Below are 26,314 nucleotides of genomic sequence, written 5' to 3' on the forward strand. Positions count from 1 at the left end.
ATTGTCGCAACTTGAAATAACATAAAAAATCTAGGAAAAAGAGTTATTTTTTTGTTGACATATTTAAATTTTGATAATAATGAATTGATGACAAGTCAAACATAAAATGCTTATGTATGAGTAATTATGAAAACCATTCTTAACTGTTTGTAGTTTAATTAATATGATTATGTTGCGGACTCTGTAATGATATTAATGAAGAGTAGGTCAAGGGCCAGTCTAAACTTAGTATGGGCATTAGGGTCTTTAGGATTAACTACAATTAAAGGGCAAGACCAAGAAGAAATATTACGTTCTATTATACCTGCTTCACTTAATTCCATTAAATCTTTTCTCACTTGATCTTGTATAGCATTTCATAGGATTTTTTGATTTAAATATGATTTGAGGGTAAATTATATTTGAGTGCCCGAAAGTTTTAAGGGATTTAGAAAACACATCATATCTTGAAATTAACAATGGTAACAATTTCTCTTGTTTATCAGATGGAAAATGGGCAAGGTCAAAATCTTCATTCTTTAAATCAAATTTTCTCATTTCAAGAATGTCTTGTGTAGTAGATATCAAATTGCAAAATTCCACATCCTCTTCTAAATCATTAATACTTTCTTGAGAAGAATTTTCGTTAAACTCAGGATTAAAGAAAATATTGCCAAAGTTAAAGTTTTTGTTTATGTAGATAGCTTCTTCGCCAATATTTTTAACAATAGCAATAAATTCAGATTTGTCACGATTATCTAAAGAGGTGTGGTGAACCACCTTCTCACCAGATGGCGATGAACTCTGCTCGCCAGATGGCAGTGCAAAACATTTCCCTCAACCTTTTTATGTGATGGCAACATCTCTTGTGTTCAAACTTTAGTTTCCAGAATCTGGCAACAACAGGAATATAAACATTCATTCGGGCTTGCTAGCCGGTGAACATTCACCTCTCTTAAAATGCTGCTGTCGTTAATCTTGTCAGTCTTTTACATTGTAACTTAATATGATTTCTTCTTTTTTTAATTATTATTAAACTGTTGTGATTATTAATTTTATTGAATCAATTTATTTAATATTATTTAATCTAATCACCACAGATTGGTGACCCGGACGTGACCTCAGTGCCAAGGCACTTGGGGGGGGAGTACTGTGGTGAACCACCTTCTCACCAGATGGCGATGAACTCTGCTCGCCAGATGGCAGTGCAAAACATTTCCCTCAACCTTTTTATGTGATGGCAACATCTCTTGTGTTCAAACTTTAGTTTCCAGAATCTGGCAACAACAGGAATATAAACATTCATTCGGGCTTGCTAGCCGGTGAACATTCACCTCTCTTAAAATGCTGCTGTCGTTAATCTTGTCAGTCTTTTACATTGTAACTTAATATGATTTCTTCTTTTTTTAATTATTATTAAACTGTTGTGATTATTAATTTTATTGAATCAATTTATTTAATATTATTTAATCTAATCACCACAGAGGGAAATATTTCAATGTTTGCATTATTAAAAGTAGATTCGAATAAAAATGTTTTGCCCTTATCACTGAAATTTTTAATTTTTAAAATTATCTGACCTGATTGTTTTGGCTCAATTACTGATTTCTCATTCATAATAGCCTTAGAAATTAGTGCGAACAATATAAATTTTTTATTATGATCGAAAATTTTTTTTAATAAATTTGTCCTAATTTTTAACAATTTATGTTTCATTATTTTTACTAGTTCACATTTTGTAAAAAAAAAAAAAAAAAAAAAAACTAAGAACTAAAAAAAATAACAATAATTTTCTACAACTTTGGTAAATAGTTTTCTTGAGGAAAATAAAATTTTACCTTTAGAAATATAAATCCATGATTTAGCATCATTAAAAATAAATTTGATTTTTCTTACATATGCATTTCTGAGTTCTGCAATAGAAATAAAAAACTGTGCAGAAATCCAGGATTTTTTATTAAGAGAAGTAAGTATGACTCAGTTAGAAATGATGCTCATAACATTTATTAACTAATTTCAATTTTTAATTTAATACATTTCTTACAAAAAAAGACATGAAAATAAGTAGAAGATTAACAAAAAAATATGAGGTGAATAGAAACTTAGCACACTTTACGCAATCATAAATTGGCAAGTTGTTAAATAAGTTTCAATTGAAACTATGAAGTAGAAACTTTATAAAGTCACTATTGTTCAAAAAGGAAAAAAAATTGAAACTTCTAGAATGTTTGAAGTTTTGAATTTTAAAGAAAGAATTTTTTTTTTCTTCCAAAAATGAGTAAAACAATTGAAGATTTGTGTGTTTCATGCCATGACAAACACACTACCATTTCACTTTTTCTGGTGAGCGATGGCAGTTTAAGTAAGAAAACGTATTTGAATCAATTTTTTTTCTACCCGATACGAAGTCATGCATATAAGAAAAGCATTCAATAATAATAAATATTGAATACAAAGTCAAATTCAAGATTAGCCACTCTGTACTGGCGTTTAACTGATTTTTCCACACTGTAAAGGTGCCTAAAATTAATAAAAGGTCAAGAATTTTTTCTCTTTCTTTTCCAATTACAGTAAACAGAAAGATATTATTTCTGAATCAAATATAAAAAAAACTTCACCTAAACATAACTAGAAAAAAGAAATACAAAAATGGCAGCAAAAATAATAATTTGATAATTAACCGCATATTCATCAACTGCTTTTTGTTTTCTGTTTTCTGATGTCCTGGTCTCTGCAAAGGAGTCATTATTCTGTCTTTATAAGTAAGTATTGCATTTCTTGCTCCATCCCAGGAATGAGGTCCTTGCAGTCGGTATTGGTAAGAAAGAGAAGGTCCAAATAAAAGAGCCCAAAACAGTTTGGGATCAGTGAAAGCTATTTTCCAAAAATTAGGCTTAACTCCGATTTCTTCTGCAAGCTCATCTTGATAAGAAATAAAATCAACTTGCAATGTGTGTCGTGGGGAATCGACAAATCTTCCACGAATCCATTTCAATCTTTCATCGATGTCAGCTATCATCTGTTCCTTAGATGGTAGTTTGAGTTTTCCTGACATCACCCTACTAGCCCATCTGCATTGCATTTCACCAACAGGAAAACCAGGACCATTTGGTTGTACTAAACCTAGGATGGCAAGAGTAGGATGTGGTAAGTGTGGTGGATACATAAATTTGTAAAGTTGAACTTTGTTATCAACAACTCGGACTATATCGTCACTAAGAAAGGGAAACATCACTTTGTATCCAGTAGCCAAAAATACAGTATCCGCTTCTGTTTCTTCCTAAAGGAGATTAAATATTTAATGTAGTTTCAAGCTTTATAAATCCTTAAACAATAATTCCAGGATCATCTGTAAATTATGACACACTTTAAAAGGAAAACAGGATCCAATTTTTTCAATACATTTGAAATAATATTAGATATGTAATAAGGCATTATCATTAGTCTTAAAAAAAAACTGGTTTTGAAAATTTTCGAGTAAAAAATAAGTCATTAAAGTGCATTTCCACATAAAAATTAAATTCCAACAAATCATTTTTCTTATGTTTGCACGTGTTTTGAGGGTTTATCGTTTGTGCGAAACATTTTCCAATATAAATTAAACATTTAGAAATCATTGAGTATTAATGTATGAATGGAGCAAGAGCTGAAACAGGTGAAATTTAAAGTTGGCGAATTTCGTTTTAATTTGCTGTTTTCTTTTCAGAATACACATAAGTTTTCTCGACCTAGGAAATTTTGATTGAGAATTTGTTTTATCATTTCTTTAGGTATCTGTAAAGTCTTCCCCCCCCCCTTTTTTTTTCTCCTTTCATTGAATTCAACTCTTTGTATGCATAGTAAAACCTCAATTATCCAAGCTTCTTTAATCCGAATACTCATGCTAGCAGAAGTTGATTCCAAAGTGTTTTTCTTTTAATGACCGTCCATAAATGATGTCCCGCTTGTAGGAAGGGAATTAGGAAGATTCTTAAAATTGTGACAATTTGTGACTAAGGGGGGAATAAAGAAATATGGTATCACACATTTAGCTTAAAACTAAATTTTGATAATTTTAATAATTAAAATTTTAATTTCAAAAATTTGAATAATAAAATTTAAATATTAAATAAGGAGATAAATAATTTTATACAATTAGTTTTCAGATTTTTTTCATATTTTTCATCAAAATAAGTACGTATCTAAGCATTATCAGACTCACAAATTTTATTAAAACACATAGTTAAAAATTAAAAATAAAATTCAATATATGACCAATAACATGTGCCTTGTATCTGAGCTGCTAGTACATTTTTATGTAATATAGAGTAGCATGTCACGAATGGGAATAGGGGTAAGTGTGATAAGTATCAAATTATAGGACAACATAGAATTAATCATTTTACGCGAGTTGCTTTCTTTGGTTCTACTATAAAAATTTTTGAAATTTTCATTATTTGATTCGTATTTTCATCATTACTTATATATACTTTAGTTTGGAGACCATGGCTTCCACTTTTTCTAAAGGAAAGCGTTTTGTGTTATCTGTGCGAGAAAAATAAATTATCATAGTGTGAATAAAATCAAGAACAAGACTTGCCAAGCATAAAAAATAAATCCATAGAATCAGTAAAAAATTCAATGAAATCAGCCTACGAATTAGAATTACACGATTATTCGTACACATAATTTATTCATCAGGAATATCGAAGAAAATATCTTAAAGGCGAAGAAAATATCTTAATACCACTTTGATATAAAAACTATTTATCAACATTAAATACTATATAGCACTATTATTAAAAGAACATTGATTTTCTGAGTTCATTGATGAAAATAGATTAAACACGGATGTTACCTTCAGTTCGAGTATTTTCGAGTTTCGGCCTCAATTCAATTATCACTGAACAACTACTTTTTGATAAAATTGCCGTTGAGCATAAAATGTATGAAGTCGTTACGATTTTTAATAGCTTTAAATAAAAATAATAATCTCATATTTTTAAGGGTTTCGTACACGTAATAACCTTGAGTGTGATTGTCTTATTAAAAATGAATCTGACATTCAAGTATTAAGTGATATTATAAATGAAGAGCTAATCAGAAAAACATATAAAATTACATAATTACACCTTGAACGTACTCGAACATGTAAGTCAAAGAACAGGTTTTTGGTTGTAATCAAGCACTGTAAAAAAGTTTTAGAGTGTCTTAACACCAAAAATTAGTATTGGGAAACATCACAGATAACTCTTGGTTCTTGGTGTTCCGCTACACTAGTTCCTGGAGCAGTAAAACACCAAGAATGTTCTTTTAAACCACTCAGTGTAAGTAGTTTACACCATTTTTGGTATTCAGTAACACTTAAATTTATAATTACACACAGTAAGAAACAATACATAACAACACAGATAACATTACAGATAACGCTTGGTCTTTGATGTTCCACTGCAACAAGAACCAAAGATAGTTCCTGGTGTACTAAAACACCAAGAATGTTCTTTTGAACCACTTGGTGTAAGTAACTTACACCAGTTTTGGTATTCAGTGACACTAAAATTTATAATTACAGTCAGATATAATGCACCTAAGAGTCAAAGTTATTTTAACGATAAAATATAAAACAAGAAACATCAATTTAGGAAGTATATCTGCTGCAGAATTCAAAATAAAATTAGTTTTAAAATCAAACATACACGTAGCACAGAGAGAATATTAAGATAAACTTGAATTAGGCTTACCAGAACTGAAGGGGATAAAAATAAAATTATTATAAAATTATTTAATACAATTAACAGGTATTAAAGAATTAAAATATAACTATCCTTATTACACAACTAAAAATATACATATAGTATGTTTTTGTTTACGTGGAGTGGAAGTGTAGAAGAGTGCAAAACACTAACAAATTCACGCACTTGATTGTAAACAATCTTCTGAAGATATCTTAAGTATTTCAAAATTACTTTTTATGATAGCAAAAATAAATCACTAATGGTGTGAGATTGGTGCAAGCTTTCTTAATTATTGATGTTTACGTTTTACTGTATCCTTAAAGTGTCTGGGAACATTTGATTTTATGTTAACTTGATATTAAGTGTTTCTTCACACAAATATTTATGTTCTTCAATATTACATTCGGAGAGCAATCAAACTAGTTTCTTTTTTTTAGAGAATTAATTAATACTGCTAAATTCAACAATGAAAAACTTAATGTATTCATTGGTTGGAAAATCATCTGAAACAAGCTGCCCTTTCATCTGTTGTACCTAGAGTGCCTGTATTGAAAAGAGTGATGACAATATCCAAGAGCGCATGCGCTGCCGTTAGATTTTTGTCCAAGGGGGTTGCCAGATGATACACCGAAATTGGCGCCACTCGCTCATTTGGTGTTATTCTGAAGGTTCTGTCAATAATATAAACTTTAAGATTGGAAAGCACATGATATTACAGATTTTTTAAGAAACATTGTCTAGCATCTGAAATTGTTAAAAAATTAACGTCAATGGAAAAAAAAGACTTATGAAAAGACTTCAGCTTTTAATAAATGCCTTAAATAAAATATAAAAATTAATAATGATTATGCCAATTTCAGAAATAATAATTAATAATACAAATTATATAATTTATTATTATTTATTACTTTTTCAGGAAAAAATTATCGCATATTCACCTGAAAAGGTATTGTTTATTTCAACAAATTGTAAACAAAAATTTCCATAATTAGTTGAAATTTAAAACAAACTAGCATTTTATACAGTTGGTAACGAAAAGTAAACAAATGCTACTTTGTAACGCGCATTGTAACATTGTAACGCGCCAACATGTCAAAGTAATATCGCCAAACTCTGCACTTCTGAAGTTTTGATAAAAAGATGCTCAAATCCTAAAATTTATAAGTAATTTAGATAGAAATTATGTGCATTGAAAGTAAATACATTTATTCTTATCTAACCATTAGTTATTTCATTACCTTGTTCTCTTTACAATGAGATAAACATAACTTTATATGCACACAAGTAAGTGATAATAAGGATAAATTCGAATAACTAACAACTCTCCAAATTTTCACCCATAATTTTAACATTTACTGTAATTGTGAAGTTTCTTATTGAAAAAAAGTAAGTAATGAACTTATTACATGCATTTATTAATACAGAACATAATTTTTTTGAGTCAGATAATTTTCACTCCGTGTAATTCTAATGGCGAATTTTCCACTCTCGCCTCCGGCGGTAAAGTTTTTCTTTCCACCAATCAGGAATCGTTTCTCCCTTGTCCACTCTCTTTTACTCTAGGCTCTCTAGTTGTACCCTAAGATTCTGGATTTAGTGGATATTTTTTTCTTACAATGGTATAGTAAATCCTTAATTAGATGTCTAATTGAAAAATAAATGTTTAAAGTTAAATAGTGTTTCACTCGTCATATACGCAAGGGTAATCTCGACTTTTTTTTAAAAAAAATTTAAGTTATAAGCTTTAAGGTATTGTATATTTGCTTGGAGCTAAAACAAAATTAGATATAGTTATATGCTTTACAAAAATTCGACAATTTTTTATTATTCCGAAAAGGCAAGGAAAGAAGTATAGACCCGAAGGAGATGTGTCAGATGAAAGAAGTATTGTGAGCAACAAAAAAAATAGAATAAATAAAATAAAAAAATAAATAAATGAAAATACTTCAAATAATTTTTCGATCTAATGATAAGATATTTAAGTTCTAGGACTCAATCTTAATGGTACAAGAGGGTAACCTATATCCTAAAGTCAAATATTAAGATTTCGATTTTTTAGGAGCCATTCAACCGATTTCGCAGAAATTTTGTATTTTGCCACGTAAAATTACATAGACTCTATAATAAAATAATCGACGCACCAAGAAGGAGTTGTACGATTGAAACGAAAATTGGTGGATAGGAAGACAATGTACAGAATAGTAAATGATTAAAATTTCTGAGCAATTGAATAATTTATTGCAGAGTTACAGTAACAAATTCAATAAGGTGTTGACCCGCCTCTAGCCTGGATACAAGCTGCCACAAGGCGTGGCATAGACCGATAAAGCTCCCGGATGGTTTCTTGCGGTATTTCCTGCCAAATTCGATCCAATTGTCGAACGCGGTCATCAACAATCCGTGCCAGATGCAATCGCCTTCCCATCATATCCCAGACATGCTCGATGGGAGAGAGATCTGGTGATCTGGCAGGCTAAGGTAGAGTTTGACAAACTTGCAGACAGTTCATAGCAACACGTGCCGTATGTGGTCTGGCATTGTCCTGATGAAAAACCAGGCCAGGGCGCTGCAAAAGGAACGGTAGCAAAACAGGTTTTAGGATGTCGTCGACGTACTGCTGTGCAGTAAGTGTACCTCTAATGACGGCCAAAGGGGTCCGGCTGTCAAAGGAAATGGCACCCCAGACCATAATGCCTTGTTGAGGGCCGGTGTGGCGTGCAATAGTGAAGACAGGATCCCCCCTCTGCCCTGTGCTTCTCCAAACACGTCTTCGATGATCGTCAGGACACAGTTGGAAGCGGGATTCGTCGCTAAAGACTATACGTCCCCAGTCGGCATCATTCCAGCCATATCTGTTCAAAACATTCATGCATGCGAAATTTCAAAGCAATCGGATGATTGCTTCTTGGTGCGTCGATTTTTTTGTTATTGAGTGTATTTTAAAATGGCGTAAAAAAATATATTACTTACAGTTCTAACTTTTGGGACCATTATTAAATACAACAATAAAAAATACTAAATATTAGCGAAAATTTATTTTTTGTATGGAATTATTTTTTTATAAGTGAAATGTTCTTGAGATATGGTGAAATGCGCAAAAAGTGAAACTAACATTAAGGGTTCCAAACTTTGAATTGCTCTCTAGATCAAACTATAAGGACCTTATTTTCCAGATTTCGGCTATCCCCTATATTTTGGGGATCAGAAACCCGAATCCACTGAAAAAAATTATTTAGAGAAAGTACGTTTTTGCGTCTAGTTTCGTAACTTAAAATATCGTCTCCACTAGATAATTAAGATGGAGTCCTAGAACGTGAAAATCCATTCATTAGGATCAAAAGTTATTCAAGGTGGTCCGATTTTTTGGCGCACTGTACATTTGTTATAGTTTAATATCTCATCGCATCATAAAGTTCACTAACTTTTTCTTTTTAATTCAGCTACTAAGTCCATTTGAATACTGAAATAAAATCACAAAACAAATAGTAAATAGGAGTAGTGCATTAGCAGTAGTAGTAGTGCTAAATAATATTAGTGCATTTACCACAGAAGATTTCGTTGTTTTAAATCGTTAAAACTGTTTGCTGTTGACAATGCTAAGCTCATTGCAAAAACAAACTGTCAGCAAGCTGCTTTATAACTTTAAAAAATATGGTAAACAAAAATGCTCATGAGGTTTCATGGGTCGAGGCTCTTGCCTAAACTTCATTTTTCTACTGATTTATCTAAATGGTAATTTCTTACCTCCTCGCCTTGAAAAATTACACCTTTTTTCGTAAACTTCTTGATAGTACCTCTTGTTTTGACAACTCCACTAAGCAACTTGATTGGCAGTGTGTCAGAAACAGTCGGGTGCTGACTCCAAACTCTGTGCTTTGGCTTAAGGTTATATATCGAATGATCAAAGTTTTGTTCTATTGCCCTTTCTGAGTAACTACAGATCCAATTGTACGGTAGATGTTGCACAAAAAAGTGGAGGTAACGCCTTGTAAATGCAGCATCATATGGTAAACCTTTAGGACCAATTCTTGGAACCACCCATGTACCTCGTCTGCTGCTCAAGTATACCTAAAAATTAAACGAATGTAAGAAATTATCTGGAATACTCGTAATAAACTTCGAAAACACAATTAAATTTTCATCATAGGTGATAAGCAGAGAATATCGTCGGTGAGCTTTTTATTCTGAACACAGCACAAAAAACATGCGTTTAACACTAAACATACCATAACCCAGGGATGGGCAAACTACGGCCCGCGGGCCAACTGTGGCCCGCCGGAAGATTTTATCCGGCCCGCGGATAGAATTTTTATTTGCCGATCAGTGGCAAATATAAACAATATACATCCATTTTCTTATCGACTACGTTTAAAATTATTTCTGCTCTTCCTTTTTTAACAAAGTACTGATGACACTTTTACTTTCTCTATTTTTGTTCTACAAAACATAAATTGATGGAAATAGTTAGCGCAGACAGCTTCAATTGGTAAAATGTTGAAAGCAGAAGTTCTTTATAGAATAGCCGTAGATTGGCTCCAACTAGCGTTTGTCTTTCTCGAGGAGCTGACTTATGGAATCTAATATAGGTAAATCGTACTTCACATTTGGCAGACTGCGCATTTTACGCTCCAATCTAACAATCATCTGAAGCAGTTGTTTCTAAATATGCCAAAGTTTTGCGAATCATTACCAAAAGCTAGTTTCCAAAATTTAATATTTCATGCCCAGAAGTCAGTGCTATGTTTGCTTAATCTTATCTATGTGAACAAGAGTTTTCAACTATGAACCTTAGAAAAATTCATTTCACAAGTAGGCTAACAGAAAAGCATTTAGCCTTTAGCATTAAAATAAGCACATCTCACTTCCAACCTTAATATAAGCAACTTTTAAAAATGAAATCGCAATTTCCATCATCTCACTAAATATTTAAATTAAAACTTGTATATCGCTTTTTTTTTTCAATTTTGAAGTTTTTACTTGACGCACCAAAATTTTTTTTTCTTGATTTTTGGCCCTCGACCAAAAAAGTTTGCCCATCCCTGCCATAACCGGTAAAATGACCGTTTAAGAACTTCTGCTTCGAAAGTGCGCTTATCATCTTATCGTTTTTGCACATTTGAATTCATGACTTTTCTAATAATTATATACAGTTTATATTCTATTATTATTTGTTTTTTTTTTTTGTATTTTGTTTGCTTCGAATAATACTTGTCGCATACCTATTTTTACCACAACCGGCCATTTGACCGGGAGAACAATTTATTGCTTTATAAGGTTATTTGATCAGAAATTACTATGGAATGCGTGTTCAACGTATTGATACTATTAGTTGCACATTTTTGCGAAGACTGTTGCTTATTTAGCTCAATCAGAATAACTGTGAACTCAAATTTCAAGAAAGTACCTAACATTTTAGATTAGCATTTTTGTGTAAGAAAAAGTGACAATTATAATTCTTATATGTTCTTATAATAATAAGAACAATTATAAGAATTATAGAAATAATAATAGGCAGAGGAAATAAGTTTGCGGAAAATGTACAGTGGAAACACCCTGTATATGTAGAAAGTGCGTTGAGCAATGAATTAAAAATTCTTATTCTTTGTGTTTGTAATACATAACAATTGGCAATACACAATTTTGCTGAATTATAATAAAGTTTTTTTTAAGTTTATTTCCTTCCTAACATCCATATTACATAAAGTTCTATCCGGCTATGGTAGAAATAGGTATATATTAAGTGCTGGTATGCTTAGTGTAAAAGAAATTGGAACAGTTCAAAAAATTGTGTTTAAAAAATGGATACAGCTGAAAAAAAGTGTTTAAGGAAATGGGCATGACTCAAAGAAGCGTGTTAAAAAAATGGGAACAGCTCAAATAGAAAATGAACCATCCAAGAATAACTTGGTTTGTTGAAGTAGTTGGATGATTACGTAAAAATTCTGTTGTAGAAGTTGATTGATGTATTGACCATAAGTTGAAGAAGATGTTGGTAGGTGTATTTTCAACTGTCCATATATTATTCCAGTGTGATGTCGGCAAGAGTGATGCAGATATTAAACAATAGGAACAGCTTTAATGAAGAATTAAATTCGATAGTTAATAAAAATTTATTATTTCAGAAATAAGGAATCCTATGGAGTTCCAAAGTAAAAAAAATATTTCATTTTTGTGTATATGTAAGTTAATAAATTTAGAAAATTGTCCGGAGGGTGCGGCTGCTGGTCTAGGCCCATCAGGTGAAGGCCCATCATCTACCATGAAATCAAAAAATGCGAGTGTCATATGTACGCAAGCATAGTTTTCGCCAAGAAAAGTTAAGGAATCCATGTATTGGCTATTAATTGATTAAATTTAATGCCAAGGTACTTTTTCTTAGCTTACACATTCAAATGCGTTGGCGGGAAAGAAAGCGTGAGAAATAACAGAGAAACATGCAACGGTTTTCGAATTCTATGCTAATGTGTTGGGCAGATGTAGAGGGAATCTCTAAAAATAGATTTTTTTCTGCACTCAACTAAAGGTTGAAGCATTAAAAGATTACAGATTAAATTAATGATTTTTATTAATTGAACAAGGTTTAAATAAGATAATAATTTGGTTTTTAAAACACTAGGAAATATGTTATGCATATTTCAGTATGACATAACCACAGCTCAAGAAGCTGTGTCCATATGTGTTTAAAATAGATTATTTCTCTAAATTGAAAAATAGAAAAGGTTTGAAAATATGCAGTTGGAAGACTGTATTGAATGCACAGAAATTCTAACTTTTAATTGCAATTTTCTTCAAAAATGACGGAAATGAAACAAAGATAAATGCATAAAAAATGAACATGATTAAAATTAAGAAGATAAACGTCTAAAAAATTCGTTTTCTAAATTATTTTAACCATCGTTGTTTATCCACTACAGAGCATTTCGTTAAATGGAGAATATTTAATTGTTATTTAACGTTTCGATTAAAATTTTCGTCATAGAAAGAAATTAGCTGTAAGAAAACTTTGTTATGGAGAAATTTGACATATTTAGGTACATAATTAATTTATAAAGCAAATTATGTACCCTAGGGCTATCACTGTTTCCAACTATACTATTGCAATATGCAAAAAAATATTTCTTTCTCTGATTTCGTTTGACATTTAGAGTGAAAATTTATAGTGGACTTATAGGTGGGTCCACAGACAATTCACTATAGCGAGCTTTATCATTTTACGTGCGAATACCAAAAAGGTTGCATCAAAAACACTATTTATTGTTAAGATAGTTAACAAAAATGAACTCTTAATTATTCATTTGTTCATTTTTTTTATGTGTCAAAGTTGAAAAACATTTATGATGATAACTATTGAGATCCCGTAAACCAGCGATTCCGAAATGGTGTTTCACAAAACTCGAAGGTTCCGTGGAAATGTCAAAGAAATTCCGAGAGCAAGGACTTTTTTTTACCAGTTGTGATTTTCGAAACATGCAATTCAATTTAAGTCTAATTAATTTTCCTTTATTTATTAAATATATATCTGTCATTCTAAGGAAATAATTAAATTAAAATGCCTGCAAGGGAAGAAATGCCTAATTAAAAGTGTTTTTTTTTCTTCTAATCACAAAGTTTAGAAAGATTGAAGCTTCATGAAAAGGAATTTCATGACGGACTTCATTTGCGCATCGAGTAAAAATAACCATCACCAAGTATTTTTCTTTGATAATCATTCTTAATGTTTTTTTTTTCGTTTTAATTCTAATGGAAACCATACATCTGTTCTTTCAATTTCCGCTTTCATCAAAGTAGGAACTAGACAAAAAAAGAATCAATTTAAAAGCTAGACAAGGCGGCGCTCCAGTCCAGTGAATTCAACTTTAAGGACGTAAAATTTAATTTTAAGACTATTCTTAAAACGATCTGACGAAAACATTTTATTCTTCATTTTTTCACTAAATGTTTTAAAATAGTTAATAAAATTTCAATCATTTAATATTTTCAAAATGATAAATAGTTTCCGTTGAATTATGTTCACTATTACTAAAGAAATTTATTCACAAAATTTCGTGGATTCCGCTAAAACAAGGTTTATCATTAAGGGTTCCATAGCCGAAAAAATTTGGAACCGCTATCATAAACTATTACAATTCCTATTAGGATCTTATTGTGTTTTGGTAAATGAAATATATTTCTCTGAAATTCATTTAACCCTTGAATCTACTTACTTGTTTTGTAACAGCACTTAATTCCACGGCAGCATCCATTCCAGAGTTACCAACTCCAACTACAACTACACGTTGATCTTCAAATCCATCTACTTTTTTCAAGCTATGTGTATGCATTATTTTACCCTCAAACTCTTCCTGGTTTGGAAAAGTTGGAATATTGGGATAAACATGATGGCCTATACATACACATACGAAGTCAAAAATTTCTGATACTAGCTCTCCCGTTTGGGTGTTCTTATTGGTTACTTTCCAGCGTCCTGTTTTCTGAAAAAAATCAAACAAATCATAACATATATGAAATAAAAATTAATAATATAGTACGAATTTAAACTCATCTGTTGTAGTGCAAAAACGTTGTCTTTTGTTAAACACAATAGATCTCTTTTTATACAATTTTGTTTTTAAAAATAATTCTACAGGCTTTTTAAGAGTTTAGCATTTAAAATTATGTAGTTTACAAAGATTATCAATATAATTCATAATCATTAATAATTCATAATCTAATTATTATGCAATATAATTCATAATCATTAATAATCAATTTATTATGCAATATAATTCATAATCATTTCTATCAATATTGAATTTAAATGCAGAAATTAATAAATTTTACTGAAAAAAGAACATTTATTGACTATTGATTATTACATTATATACAAAAATGAATTTAATAATTTCGTGCAAAAATGCTTTGGTTCATACAAGTAGCTTCAATGAAGAAATAAATAAAGGTAATAATATTAGCAGATACTATCTTGGAACAGAATTCTCGATTAAGTTAATGGGTTCACAATAGCTACTTTTCGTATTTTGATTTTCAACTATTTGGATCCATGGATAGAAATGTATGTTTAATAAGAGAAAGTATTTTTTTGCTATTTTGTAACTTAATTGTAACTTAAAGTCTTAAAAGTTTGGCATTTAAAATTATGTAGTTTACCAAGATGTAAAAATTATTATGTAATATAATTCATAACCTTTTCGATAAATATTGAATTCAAATGTAGAAATTAATAAATTTTACAAAAAAAAAACATGTTTTTAACTGATTAAAATTACATTACATACAAATGTATTTAATAATTTTGCGCAAAAAAAAGCTTTGGTTCGTACAAGTAGTTTCAATTATATGAAGAAATAAATAAAAGTAAAAGTATTAACAGATTGCGACTGATTTCTTGGTTAAGCTATTAGGCTCACAATAGCTACTTTTCATATTTTGATTTTCAACTACCTGATGGATCCATCAATAGTATGTTTTATATGAAAAAGCGATTCTTGTGATTTTGTTACTTAATTGCAACTTAATTTTGTAACTTAAGTTTTGTCTTTAAATTTATGCAGTTTTCCAAGATATAAAAGCTGTAATAAAAATAATTCATAATCTTTATTATCAACATTGAACTTGAATGAAAAAATTAATAAATTTTATCGAAAAAAAGCATTTTTTGAGTGAATGAAATTACTTTATACAAATTAATTTAATAATTTTGTGCAAAAAAACTTTAGTTCATACCAGTTGCTCCAAAGATATGAAGAAATAAAAGAAGTAAAAATAACAGCAGATTTTATCTTGCTCTTGGTTAAGCTATTAGGTTCGCAATAGCTATTTTTCGTATTTTGATTTCCAACTATCTGGATGAATCGAAAGAAAAATATTATGAGAAATAGCTATTTCTGATTTCGTAACGGAATTGTATACATCAATAAATTAACATGAATTAGGCATGTCATTCGAACCTTGAAGATTCGGGAAAAGTGCGTGAATTTCCCATAAGATCAAAACTTATACAGGATGTTTCGTAATGACCACCCTTAAGAAGTTTCTATCCACGCCATCTTGGATTTCAGGTAAAATTTTTGATTTACGTTTCCTTGGTGCTATTTCATTACTAACTTAATAATACAGTATCATTTGATAATACAGTATCATTTGAGAGCATTTGAAAAGGGATAAAAAAAATTTCCTCCGTCCCCATCATTTTGATGGCTGTATTCGGTCGGTAAGAAACAGGCCTCGTAATTTATAGGGGAGTGCATTGCACCTTAGACCAGTGTTTTTATTTGCGCCATTTAGTGGTGCAATTTTGCTTTTAGTATTTGTGATTGATGCATGTTACAACAGGTACTAGGTGACCACTTCAAGTTTTCCAGGTATGTGCAAGAAAACATTTATTAATTTTCAGTTGTTGAGTAATTTTCTATAATCAATCCTATAATAATCAATTTGGTTGGAAGATACAACCCCACAACATTTGCTATTGAAAACAGATCTAAGATAAGTATTAAAATGTTATCTCTTTGAGATAAAATATCAATGTTATTGAAAAAAATAGTTTTGTTAGATCTAGCAAAATGAAAAATGTGTATACTTGTACGGTGGGCCTGTATGGTACCTGATTTATGAAACAGGTCCCTGTGCACTACACCATCCTCAATAAGTAAAGTTTCTTATGTTCTAACTAAACCTAAAAGATTATTTAGTATTACGTTGATTATTATTTATTTAAGCTTACAACGTACATTAAAAATAAGTTTAATTGAATAAATATCGCAATAAGTAATAAGTTGAGAAGAAAGTAACTCTGAGTTTTATTAAAGGAGAAATATCCCATGATTTCAAGTACAACACCATGTTGCACCACGGACTAATTTTTCTTACTTTAAAAAATAATTTTATTCCAAAGTATATGACAGAATTTGTTCTTGAAAAAAATTATTTAAATAGACAAACGTAAACAAAATTCTGAGTTATTTCAATTGTTACTTTTTGTGTAAAATATTTCAAATTTGTGTAGGATACAATGTTTTTCTCTCCTCAATAAAAATGTAGTGAAAAAGTATAGTAAGTAGTAAGGAATTGTAAATGTATTTAAGATAAGGAAAAGCAGAAAATAATTGAAATCGGCTCTATTACTTCTGAAGAAGGTGCGATAAAAACATAATAACAAGTTTGATGACCTGATGAAACATGTAGGTGACTAATAATCATATCTTGAACTCTTCTTTGCTGTCTTCGGTAATAAAACTAGTTTTAATGCTTTTAGTCCAGTAATGATTATTTAGATTTCTGCAGAGTTTTGTTTTTTTCCATGCTTAAATATTGTTTTGCGAAACTTAGAGTTGATACTTTTTTATTTCATTTTTTACATATATTCAAAAATTATAAAGAGAAATAAGTAATCTGCAAAGAGTGATTTATGTATTTTTGACTAACTGTATGCAATATTGTAGTTTTTATAAATTCTTAAATACAAATAACTAAAAAGAAAATACAGTTTTACCTCATAATCTTCTGCCTTCTCTATCGATTTTGTCTCATGATGATAACGTACATGAGGCAGGAGACCATTTTGTTCTGCTGCTTTTACTATATATTCGTGCATTAAAGTATTGTGCATATAGTTTGGATATTCAGCTAGGGGTGGGAATGTACTCATGGCACCCAGTTCCTTACTCGTATTGATAATAGTAGTCTTCATTACTGAGGCTATTCCATCTACGTCATCATCGTGGTACCTCCAAAGTCCTCCTATATGACCTGTTCTTTCAAAGCATACTGGTTCTATACCTTCATGCTTTAATGTTTGTACAGCCCCTAATCCACAAGGACCTCCACCAATAACAGCTGCTCTTTTTGAAACCATGGTGCCACCTTCAAAATAGTAAACACTGAGAAATAAATTTTGGTCAAAAAAAGAAATACTTGTATGGTAAAAACCTTTTTGAAAAAAAGAGAGAGAATTCTGGTAATTAGCACCGACATGAAATTTAAATCTTTCATTTGATAATTATTTCGTTCGTTATAGTAATGGTTAATCAAAAACTCATGTTTTCATTTCATAAGTTTTTATAAATTTCTCTACCGTGAAACTTATTTAAAAATAGTTCAATATTTAAATTTATGTGTTATATTTTCTAAAAAGTCACATATTTGTCTCGAAATATATATGAAAAAAAATCTTATTATGTCCAAAAGGGCGAAAACAGAGAGTTAAAATGGAAATAACAAGAAAGGGACAATTTGAGAAATTTTTTTATTATTTTTTTTTCCAAAGAATTTATTTGAAAGTTGTTTCATAATGAAACATCGGAAACATATTTTCGGAAAATATACACATATATATGTCGAAATATTTACAAAACATTTGATAAAACTTATTTTGCCCATAATACACAAAACCACACAAAGAAAAAAAAATCCGGTAAAATTACCATACCGTAATAAAATTTCTGTTAAAAAAACATAATTTTAGTAATAAAAGCCAAAAAATTTGGTACTTAAACCATTCATTTCCACGTTCCTATAATAAAGGTTTAACCGAAATTTTTGTTTCCAAATTTTTTGTTCTTCTTACCACACATTTAGTAAAAATCCATCATTTAAATTAAATTTATCAGAAAAATGGTTTTCACACCTTGTTGTGAAAATTCACGATAAAATAACAAGATTGTTTTCCGCAAGCATCATTCATTTTGCCATTTATTTAGTAATTTTTAAGGGTTAGATGGTTGTGTCTTTTACCAAATAGAATAACAATAGACCTTATTATTCGATTAATCATGTTTATTTAAAACAGCAGTTTATTAAAATAGTTAATAGCACTTAGAATGAGGCTAATTTTTCATTTCTTAATATATTTTTAAATTATGACTGAGCAAAAAAGGACCTAAATGATGTTTTCGACTGTTTATTTAATGAGTTCTAAAGATACTAAACTTTGGATCAATCAAGCTAATGTGACTGTATTATCCTTCGTTTAATGGGGTCGAATAATTTATTTACTTTTGTGCATATGCGGGTTTGTTGGCAAATACAAAAACAGCCTTATAACTCTTGTCAATTTAAAGACCAAATATCACAAGTTTAAGAAATACAGCACGAAAATACATGCAGTGTTATACCGCTCCCTTTGAATCGGTTTGACCAAACGGCGTGTAAAATCCTTGATATCACAATAAATATTAACATTAGTGGGACCTCCGTGGCAGAACAGTATTGTCCTTGTGTCAAAGGCTCTGAAATGTGGATGTTCCATATACTCACTTATACACATAGTTTTTTTTAAATATTTAATTATCTTCAGCAAATTAGCGTTTGATAAAAGACTAACAAAATATTTATCACAGTTGAAACAAGGTGATATGAATATAAAATAATATTTTATGGATTAATTAAATAATTAAAAATTTAATAAAAAAAATTGTTTATAAAATTTAAATATATATATATATATATATATATATATATATATATATATATATATATATATATATATATATATATATATAATTTTTTTTTTTTTTAAATCAAAGTGAGAAAAATATTATAAACTATTTGTATATGTCCAAACTGGATATCTCAATTTCCCTCTCCTTCATGAAATTCTGTTTTCCTCCATTTTAACGGGGAATACAGATTTTCATCAAGTAAATAACCCCTTTTAACCACACAGAATCCTAAATTCTGAATAAATGACACTTGTTGTCCAGTTCGTTTCCATAAAAAGTTGTATATTTTTGTGTGAAAATTTTTTTTGAAAATTTTAGTAGAATAGTTATATAAACATGTTTCATTTTTCTTTATGTTTAGTTGCCTAAACATATAAATTGTATTATCATGTTTTTATGTTTGTCATTGTAAGTAATCGTTGTTTTTTTTACATATAATTGAAAAAATATTATTTGCAGTAGGGAAAAGGAACAGTCGTACCAACCTAAAGTTTATAAACTAAAAGTTTTCAAAATTTTTTTTTGGCTTACCAAAATGTTTTTTTGGGGGAGATGTAATACAAAAATTATAAATACTTTTGCATTAATAAAGGAATTAAAACTCTTTCGGTTTCATAAAATGTCTTTGTTAAAGAGTAAGAGTAGAGATATTCTATTTTGGGAATTCAAGGCTGAAAACATACCACTGAATTATAATTAGATTTATATTTCAAAGGAGGAGTTATTTTTAGAATCTTGTCCCTCTTTCACTTCCGTATTAGGAAGCAGTAAATGATTTTCCATAATGCGTAGAGTTACAAAGGTATGTACGACTGGAACCTAATTACATCATTCTCTGTAGTATTTAATGCGGGACCGTAGAGAAAACAAGGGGAAAAAATGTAGAGAAAACAAGGGAAACAAAATGTGGAGAAAACAAGGGAAAAATTACAGAACAATGAAACAATGAAACAAGGGGAAAAAACAAAAATAACAAAAAACCGGATAAAAAAGAGCAAAAAAGTTTTAAAAAATTCCGGAAAATAAAAGATATAAACTTTTCATGAGCTCACGCGATTATATCCGCAAAAAAGAGCGCTTTCTAATATTACATCAATATAGCCAAAGCAAAATATATCAATACAATATCAATACTTTGGCTATATTGATGCAATATTAGAAAGCACTCTTTCTTGCAGATATAATCGTGTGAGCTGATGAAAAGATTATATCTTTTGTTTTCCGGATTTTTTAAAAAAATTTTTGTTCTTATTTTTTCTTCCGCTTTTTTTTTATTTTTATAATTTTTTTTATTTCCCCCCCCCCCTTTTTTTTCATTGTTCTGTAATTTTCCCCTTGTTTTCTCTGCATTTTGAACTTATTTTATGAGTTCTATTTACTTGCAGCTTATGCGCAATAAATAAAACTTATAGTTTTTCTTAATATTCTTCGTGTTTCTTTGTTTTTACTTATTATGCTATATATATATATATATATATATATATATATATATATATATATATATATATATATATATATATATATATATATATATATATATATATATATATAACGTCGTTGCCGAGTGGAAGGATTAAAACAGGTCATAGGTCGGGAAGGAGGGTACAAAATTTATTTATTAATTATTAGACAAGAGCAGTCATGAGAATGAGTAAAAGTGCACACGAAAAGAGACGCTCCTTGGTTATATGTTAGGGAAAATCTTGCAAAGTAAAATCCGTAAAATGTCTTAATTTAGGGAAAGAGGGAAATCTTAGTAGTTGCTATTGGTTTATGAGATAGATCGAACGTTTCCCACACAACAGCAAAGGGAAAAATGTCCTGCCCTTAATTAAATGCATACTTGAGCCAAAAATAGATTTTAAGAACAGGATGTGGCTTTTAAAAGTGTGAGAAAGTATTTCAAATAGAATAATTAATTAGGAAGAAGTTTTATAGCAGAGAAACTAACATAAAAAGATTAATTGAAGCTTTTTATGTTACATCCCCCCTCGCCAATAATGTTTAATTACAATCCAAAATTTTAAAAAAAATTTCCATTTGCAAAATCCTCCCTATGGTAGAAGTACAAATAATATAACCAAATTTGTAATGGTAACAATATATAAAAGTAATATAAATTATAAAACATTTACATATGTTCTCATTGTAAAAAATTTAACACAATCAAAAATCTGTAGTAGCATTATCAGCAATTTTAAAATTTTCATTTTCAACAGTTTTTTTTTTTTTTTACTTAACAGTTTTTTCAGTTTCAAAAATCTTTTGTTTAAAAATCACAACACAGCTTTTTCACTATAAGAAGTATTCTTCATATAAACACTATTTACGTTAACTCTTCAATCATGATAAAAAAAATTTATAAACATTTTAAAAAATGTGCAAGTTAAAATGTAAAACACAAAATGCAAAAAACAGTTTTACAGGAAAAATTTCAATCTGGAATTAGACTTGAGTATTGTTTACCTTGTTTGAAAACAAAAATAAAAAAAATGACACAGTGGTTGTTATTGTCAAGTCCAAGATTTCAGTATTGTCTTCATTTCACTTTATTTCTTATTTACCTTACATATTTATCACTTTAATAGCTAATTATCCGAAAAAAATTTCTTTTTTTTTTTCTTTATGTCCAAAATTTGCCTTCTGTAAAAATTTTTCCTTTCTTTTTCTCTCTTATTCTTCTATCTACTTTCTATATTTATTTATACTTTTTCTTTATTGGTATTTTTATTGCAATTATTAACCCGGATTTCAGGAAATATGTAAAGACAAATTGCTTTTATAATCAGAAAAGGTGATCAGTCTTCTCAGATTTTACATTACAACCCGTTTAACACAATTTATCACTAATTGAAATCCAAAACAAAGCTTTCAAATTTAATATGGTATTAAGGTAAATCAGTTTTTAATTTTTGACTGATCTAGCTATTTTCCTTATTTTTAATCTGAAGTGCAAGTTTGGTTTATTTGCAAATTACCTTTTATTTTTATTTTTTTCATTTATATCTTTCATTCTTCTTTTTGGACATAATTTTTTTTTTTTTTTTTTTTTTTTTTTTTTTTTAGCTCGGATATTTTTTTAAAGTAATTTTTTGTGCAGAGATCTTAATTGATAATTTGTCACAATTGTTAGGGAATTCAAATATTTTCATTTCTATTTCTTACGTGTTTTTGAAGTGAATTTGGTTACTAATACTTTTCAATTTTTGTTTGATCGTTTTCCTATCTCTATGTTGTTTGTCTATGAAAATGTCTGAGCTGGAACTGAGCTATGAACTATTTACCAACGTTGAACTAAAGCATTAATGTCTGGTTGTACTTCAATTTAAATTCAAACAACAAGTATTTTATTCATTTTTCCAAACTATTTGTATTAGTTTTAGCATTTCTTGATTTAATTTTTGCCACACCATAATTGCATTCATATATTAAAAGTGAATCTCAATAATTATTGCAGTTGCATTACGAAAAGAAAAATATTTAAATGGCATTTTCATTTAAACCCTAATCACTGTAAAACAAAAATATAATTTCTACTATTCAAAAAATCATAGAAGCTGTAACACATAAAACAATATAAAAATAATTTCTTGAAACACTTTTCAATCAAATAAATCAATTAACTGAAAATAAAAATTTAAAGAAATAAAAATTTCAACAGTAAATACTATCAATATATAAAAAGTAGTTTCACTTTGAAACATCAAATATGGGAAAAAATTAAAATCATAATCATTTAAGAAATTGATTTATGAGAAATGTAAAAAACTTTAACTCAAAGGATACCTGAAAAAGTTCGAATTAGTCCGAGATATTTTGAAAACCACAACAGAGATGGGAATGTGTTGAAATTCCGTAAACACAATTCCAAAACCAAAGACGTGAGCTGCTAGGGAAAAAATTTGTTTCTTCGTTAAGATGAATCGTAAATTAACACCAATAGTGACGGAGAAATTGAAGCTTATTTTTCTTTTGAATGTCGAATATTTAAGTAGACCATCGTGGGTGTGAGAACAATTATTCATCGACGATAAGATCCAGCTCAGCACTTAAGAGTGGCAAAATCAACGCTTTCTCAAAGGGATAGTTTCAATAAAACATTTTAATTAACAGGAATTCGATGCAGTTTTTCTTTTTAGTCCAAGGAAGGAATTGAAGCTCAGCTTTCTAGTATTCTCAGGAACGTAGACAAAATATGCAGCATAGACATCAGAGTTGTAGAAGAATTTGACTGCTTATTTATCAGCTGTTCATTTGAATAAATGATTCGAAATTATTCCATATTTTTGATATACCCTCTTCCGAATTTGATTTATTTAATTTCAAATGAGATATTTAATATCTTTAATGTACCGTACGTACTGTACCCCTTCCCGACCGTACAATCCTGGCGACTTATAACGTCGTTGCCGAGTGGAAGGATTAAAACAGGTCATAGGTCGGGAAGGAGGGTACAAAATTTATTTATTAATTATTAGACAAGAGCAGTCATGAGAATGAGTAAAAGTGCACACGAAAAGAGACGCTCCTTGGTTATATGTTAGGGAAAATCTTGCAAAGTAAAATCCGTAAAATGTCTTAATTTAGGGAAAGAGGGAAATCTTAGTAGTTGCTATTGGTTTATGAGATAGATCGAACGTTTCCCACACAACAGCAAAGGGAAAAATGTCCTGCCCTTAATTAAATGCATACTTGAGCCAAAAATAGATTTTAAGAACAGGATGTGGCTTTTAAAAGTGTGAGAAAGTATTTCAAATAGAATAATTAATTAGGAAGAAGTTTTATAGCAGAGAAACTAACATAAAAAGATTAATTGAAGCTTTTTATGTTACATATATATATATATATATATATATATATATATATATATATATATATATATATATATATATATATATATATATATATATATATATATATATATATATATATGGGTGATTCTCACGAAACATGACAATTCACTATCCCTTGCTCCAGGATCTAATTACTATAATGCTAAAAGAAACTTTTTTTAAAAAAAAATTATAAATAGCATTGCTGTTAGCATTTTAAAATGACTTTGCACGAGCATTGACTGTATTGTATACTTAAAAAATTTAATTGAATATCAGAATGTCATTTTCCTGTCATGTCCCAAACAATATTTCCAATAATAACTAGCTTCAAAACTTCCCATACATTTTTCAAAATCTAATTTTTTTATCTTATCCTATGTAAGCATTTCTAGAATATACGCAGAGGGTATTGTTCACTAAAACTTCGTTTAAAATTTTTTTAATAATTTGTTTGTCCCATGAAAATCAGTCATTTTCCTGGCTGCTTTTATTTAGTGATTTATAACCAAAATAGATAGCGCCAGAAATCAATATCTCATGTTAATAGATTGATTAGATACCCTCGTATATGAACATGCCTTGTTACATGAATAAAGAACTAATTTTCTGGCTCAAAATCTATTTCAAAAAATTTTTCAAGGTGAGTAGGTTTTAATACTGTCATTTTCCTGGCTTCTTGAAATCATTAATAACAAAAACTACAAAGATTTATCTGAGTTATTTTAAAAAATTTTGTTGTTTTCCGCAGAATATAAGCGTCTTAGGCCAAAATATTAAATTAAAGTAAAGTTATATGCTATAAAATGGCAAATTTGTCACTATCCTGGCTGTCATTTTCCTGGCTTATGAATGCCAGGACATTGAAGTGATACCAGAAATTCCTTTCAACTGCTAATACTGTAAAGAGGGAAAGCAAATATTAACCTAATACCAAGTTTATGTTTGATTTTAATTATGCTTGGATGTAATCAAAGTTATTTATTTATTTAATGATTGATTATAATACAAAATTTTATTCCGTACATATCAGCAACAAAATTTTTTTTGTTTCTTTCTACAGTGGATAAAAGGAATTAATTTAAGCAATTTATGGTCCATCCAACATAAAGGCTTAAGTTGAGTTGTTTACTATTAACGTAAAATGACTGTTTTTTAAACTTCTAAGGTAATATGTCATTTTCCTGGCATTCAAGATTTGGTGAATTACTATTTAATTTTTTTTTCTCGAGCAAATGTCAATAAACTATGCTGCTGTGTATAAGATATTAATAAGTGTAGCTAAAAAGTACACGAAAAAATTTTAGATCATTTTGAGGACTTTAAATTTGAAGAAATTTTTTGGTCCGAATTGTCATGTTTCGTGAGAATCACCCATATATACTGTAATATGCAAAACCACAAATTCATTAAAAAAAATGTTTGAAACACACAATAATTTTTATGTATTATAAATCCCTTTTTCCGCAAACTAATAAAGAAAACCATAATAATTATGTAAGCATGTAACAAAGTAAAAGCGAATTCATAATTATTGTATTAAGACTACTGTATATATAATATAATAATATCTATAATACTATATGCAATAATATTAGGAATATAATTAAGAATTGTGATAGTGAAATTATTATGTTGCATATTACATTTTAATTATTCGATATGGGGTAATTATATGTAAGAAATATATTGTATAAATATAAATTTAATGAAAAAAGATGATTAATTTGAAAAATAATTAAGATTTTTTATTGCAACAAAAATTTTAAAAAAATGGCTCAAACTGAACTATTGAAACTGTCATCAAATTAACGAAAGACTCATTATTGAACTGTGCTTCAAATTCTTATACAAGCAAAATAATAAAGTGAATTTTGAACAACAAGTTAAAAATTTAATCTGATGTCAGATAGAAAACGTTTCAAAATTAATTTAACCTATGTCATGTCATCGTGTATGATATTAAAAGTTAATTCAGTCAAATATTGGCCTGGAAAACCCTTGCAGACAATTTTTTAAATTTCTTTAGGCTTATAAATTCATTTATTCTAAGTATACGACATTTCAGATTGACTTCTGTACATAATTAGTGGAGCAAGAATTATATGCGTCTGTTTAAAATCTATTTTTAGAATCTTTTGAGCTACTGAATTTCAATGAAAATGCTTTTATTTAATAATAAAAATACTGTTTATTCTGAAGCCCATAATTGAAAGAAATTTTCACACTATATCTGTGCATATATTGGAATTATTACTAAAATAATCAATGCTTACCTTTCACCGAGACCTGACGAGACAACTCAAGTGATTTCGAATCTTTTATTTATATCTATTTTAATGTATTATCT

The 26,314-nt window shown here is 29.1% G+C and overlaps 1 protein-coding gene across 1 annotated transcript; it reads right to left on the reverse strand.

Moving 5' to 3' along the window:
* Nucleotides 1–1,967: 1,967 nt before the first annotated feature.
* On the reverse strand, nucleotides 1,968–26,314 carry LOC107450462 (flavin-containing monooxygenase 5). Its single transcript, XM_087154651.1, has 5 exons — nucleotides 26,241–26,314; nucleotides 17,185–17,555; nucleotides 13,898–14,164; nucleotides 9,438–9,761; nucleotides 1,968–3,259 (listed from the first exon to the last, which is right to left on the reverse strand). The coding sequence occupies exons 2-5, from the start codon at nucleotides 17,545–17,547 to the stop codon at nucleotides 2,594–2,596; spliced, it is 1,620 nt and encodes a 539-aa protein (XP_087010777.1). The 5' UTR covers nucleotides 17,548–17,555; nucleotides 26,241–26,314; the 3' UTR covers nucleotides 1,968–2,593.

The sequence above is a fragment of the Parasteatoda tepidariorum genome, chromosome 11 (assembly GCF_982258835.1).
Source record: "Parasteatoda tepidariorum strain Cologne lab strain chromosome 11, Ptep-v5.0, whole genome shotgun sequence".
In the NCBI taxonomy this organism is placed as follows: Eukaryota; Metazoa; Arthropoda; class Arachnida; order Araneae; family Theridiidae; genus Parasteatoda; species Parasteatoda tepidariorum.

Bases quoted from the DNA above. Each gene is read 5' to 3' on its own strand.
- LOC107450462 (XM_087154651.1), bottom strand. From the start codon at position 17,547: ATGGTTTCAAAAAGAGCAGCTGTTATTGGTGGAGGTCCTTGTGGATTA. The intron at 14,165-17,184 runs GTAAAACTGTAT...GATTTTTTTCAG, and splicing joins AGAAGGCAGAAGATTATGAG to AAAACAGGACGCTGGAAAGT. The intron at 9,762-13,897 runs GTAAGTAGATTC...TTTAATTTTTAG, and splicing joins TAAGTGCTGTTACAAAACAA to GTATACTTGAGCAGCAGACG.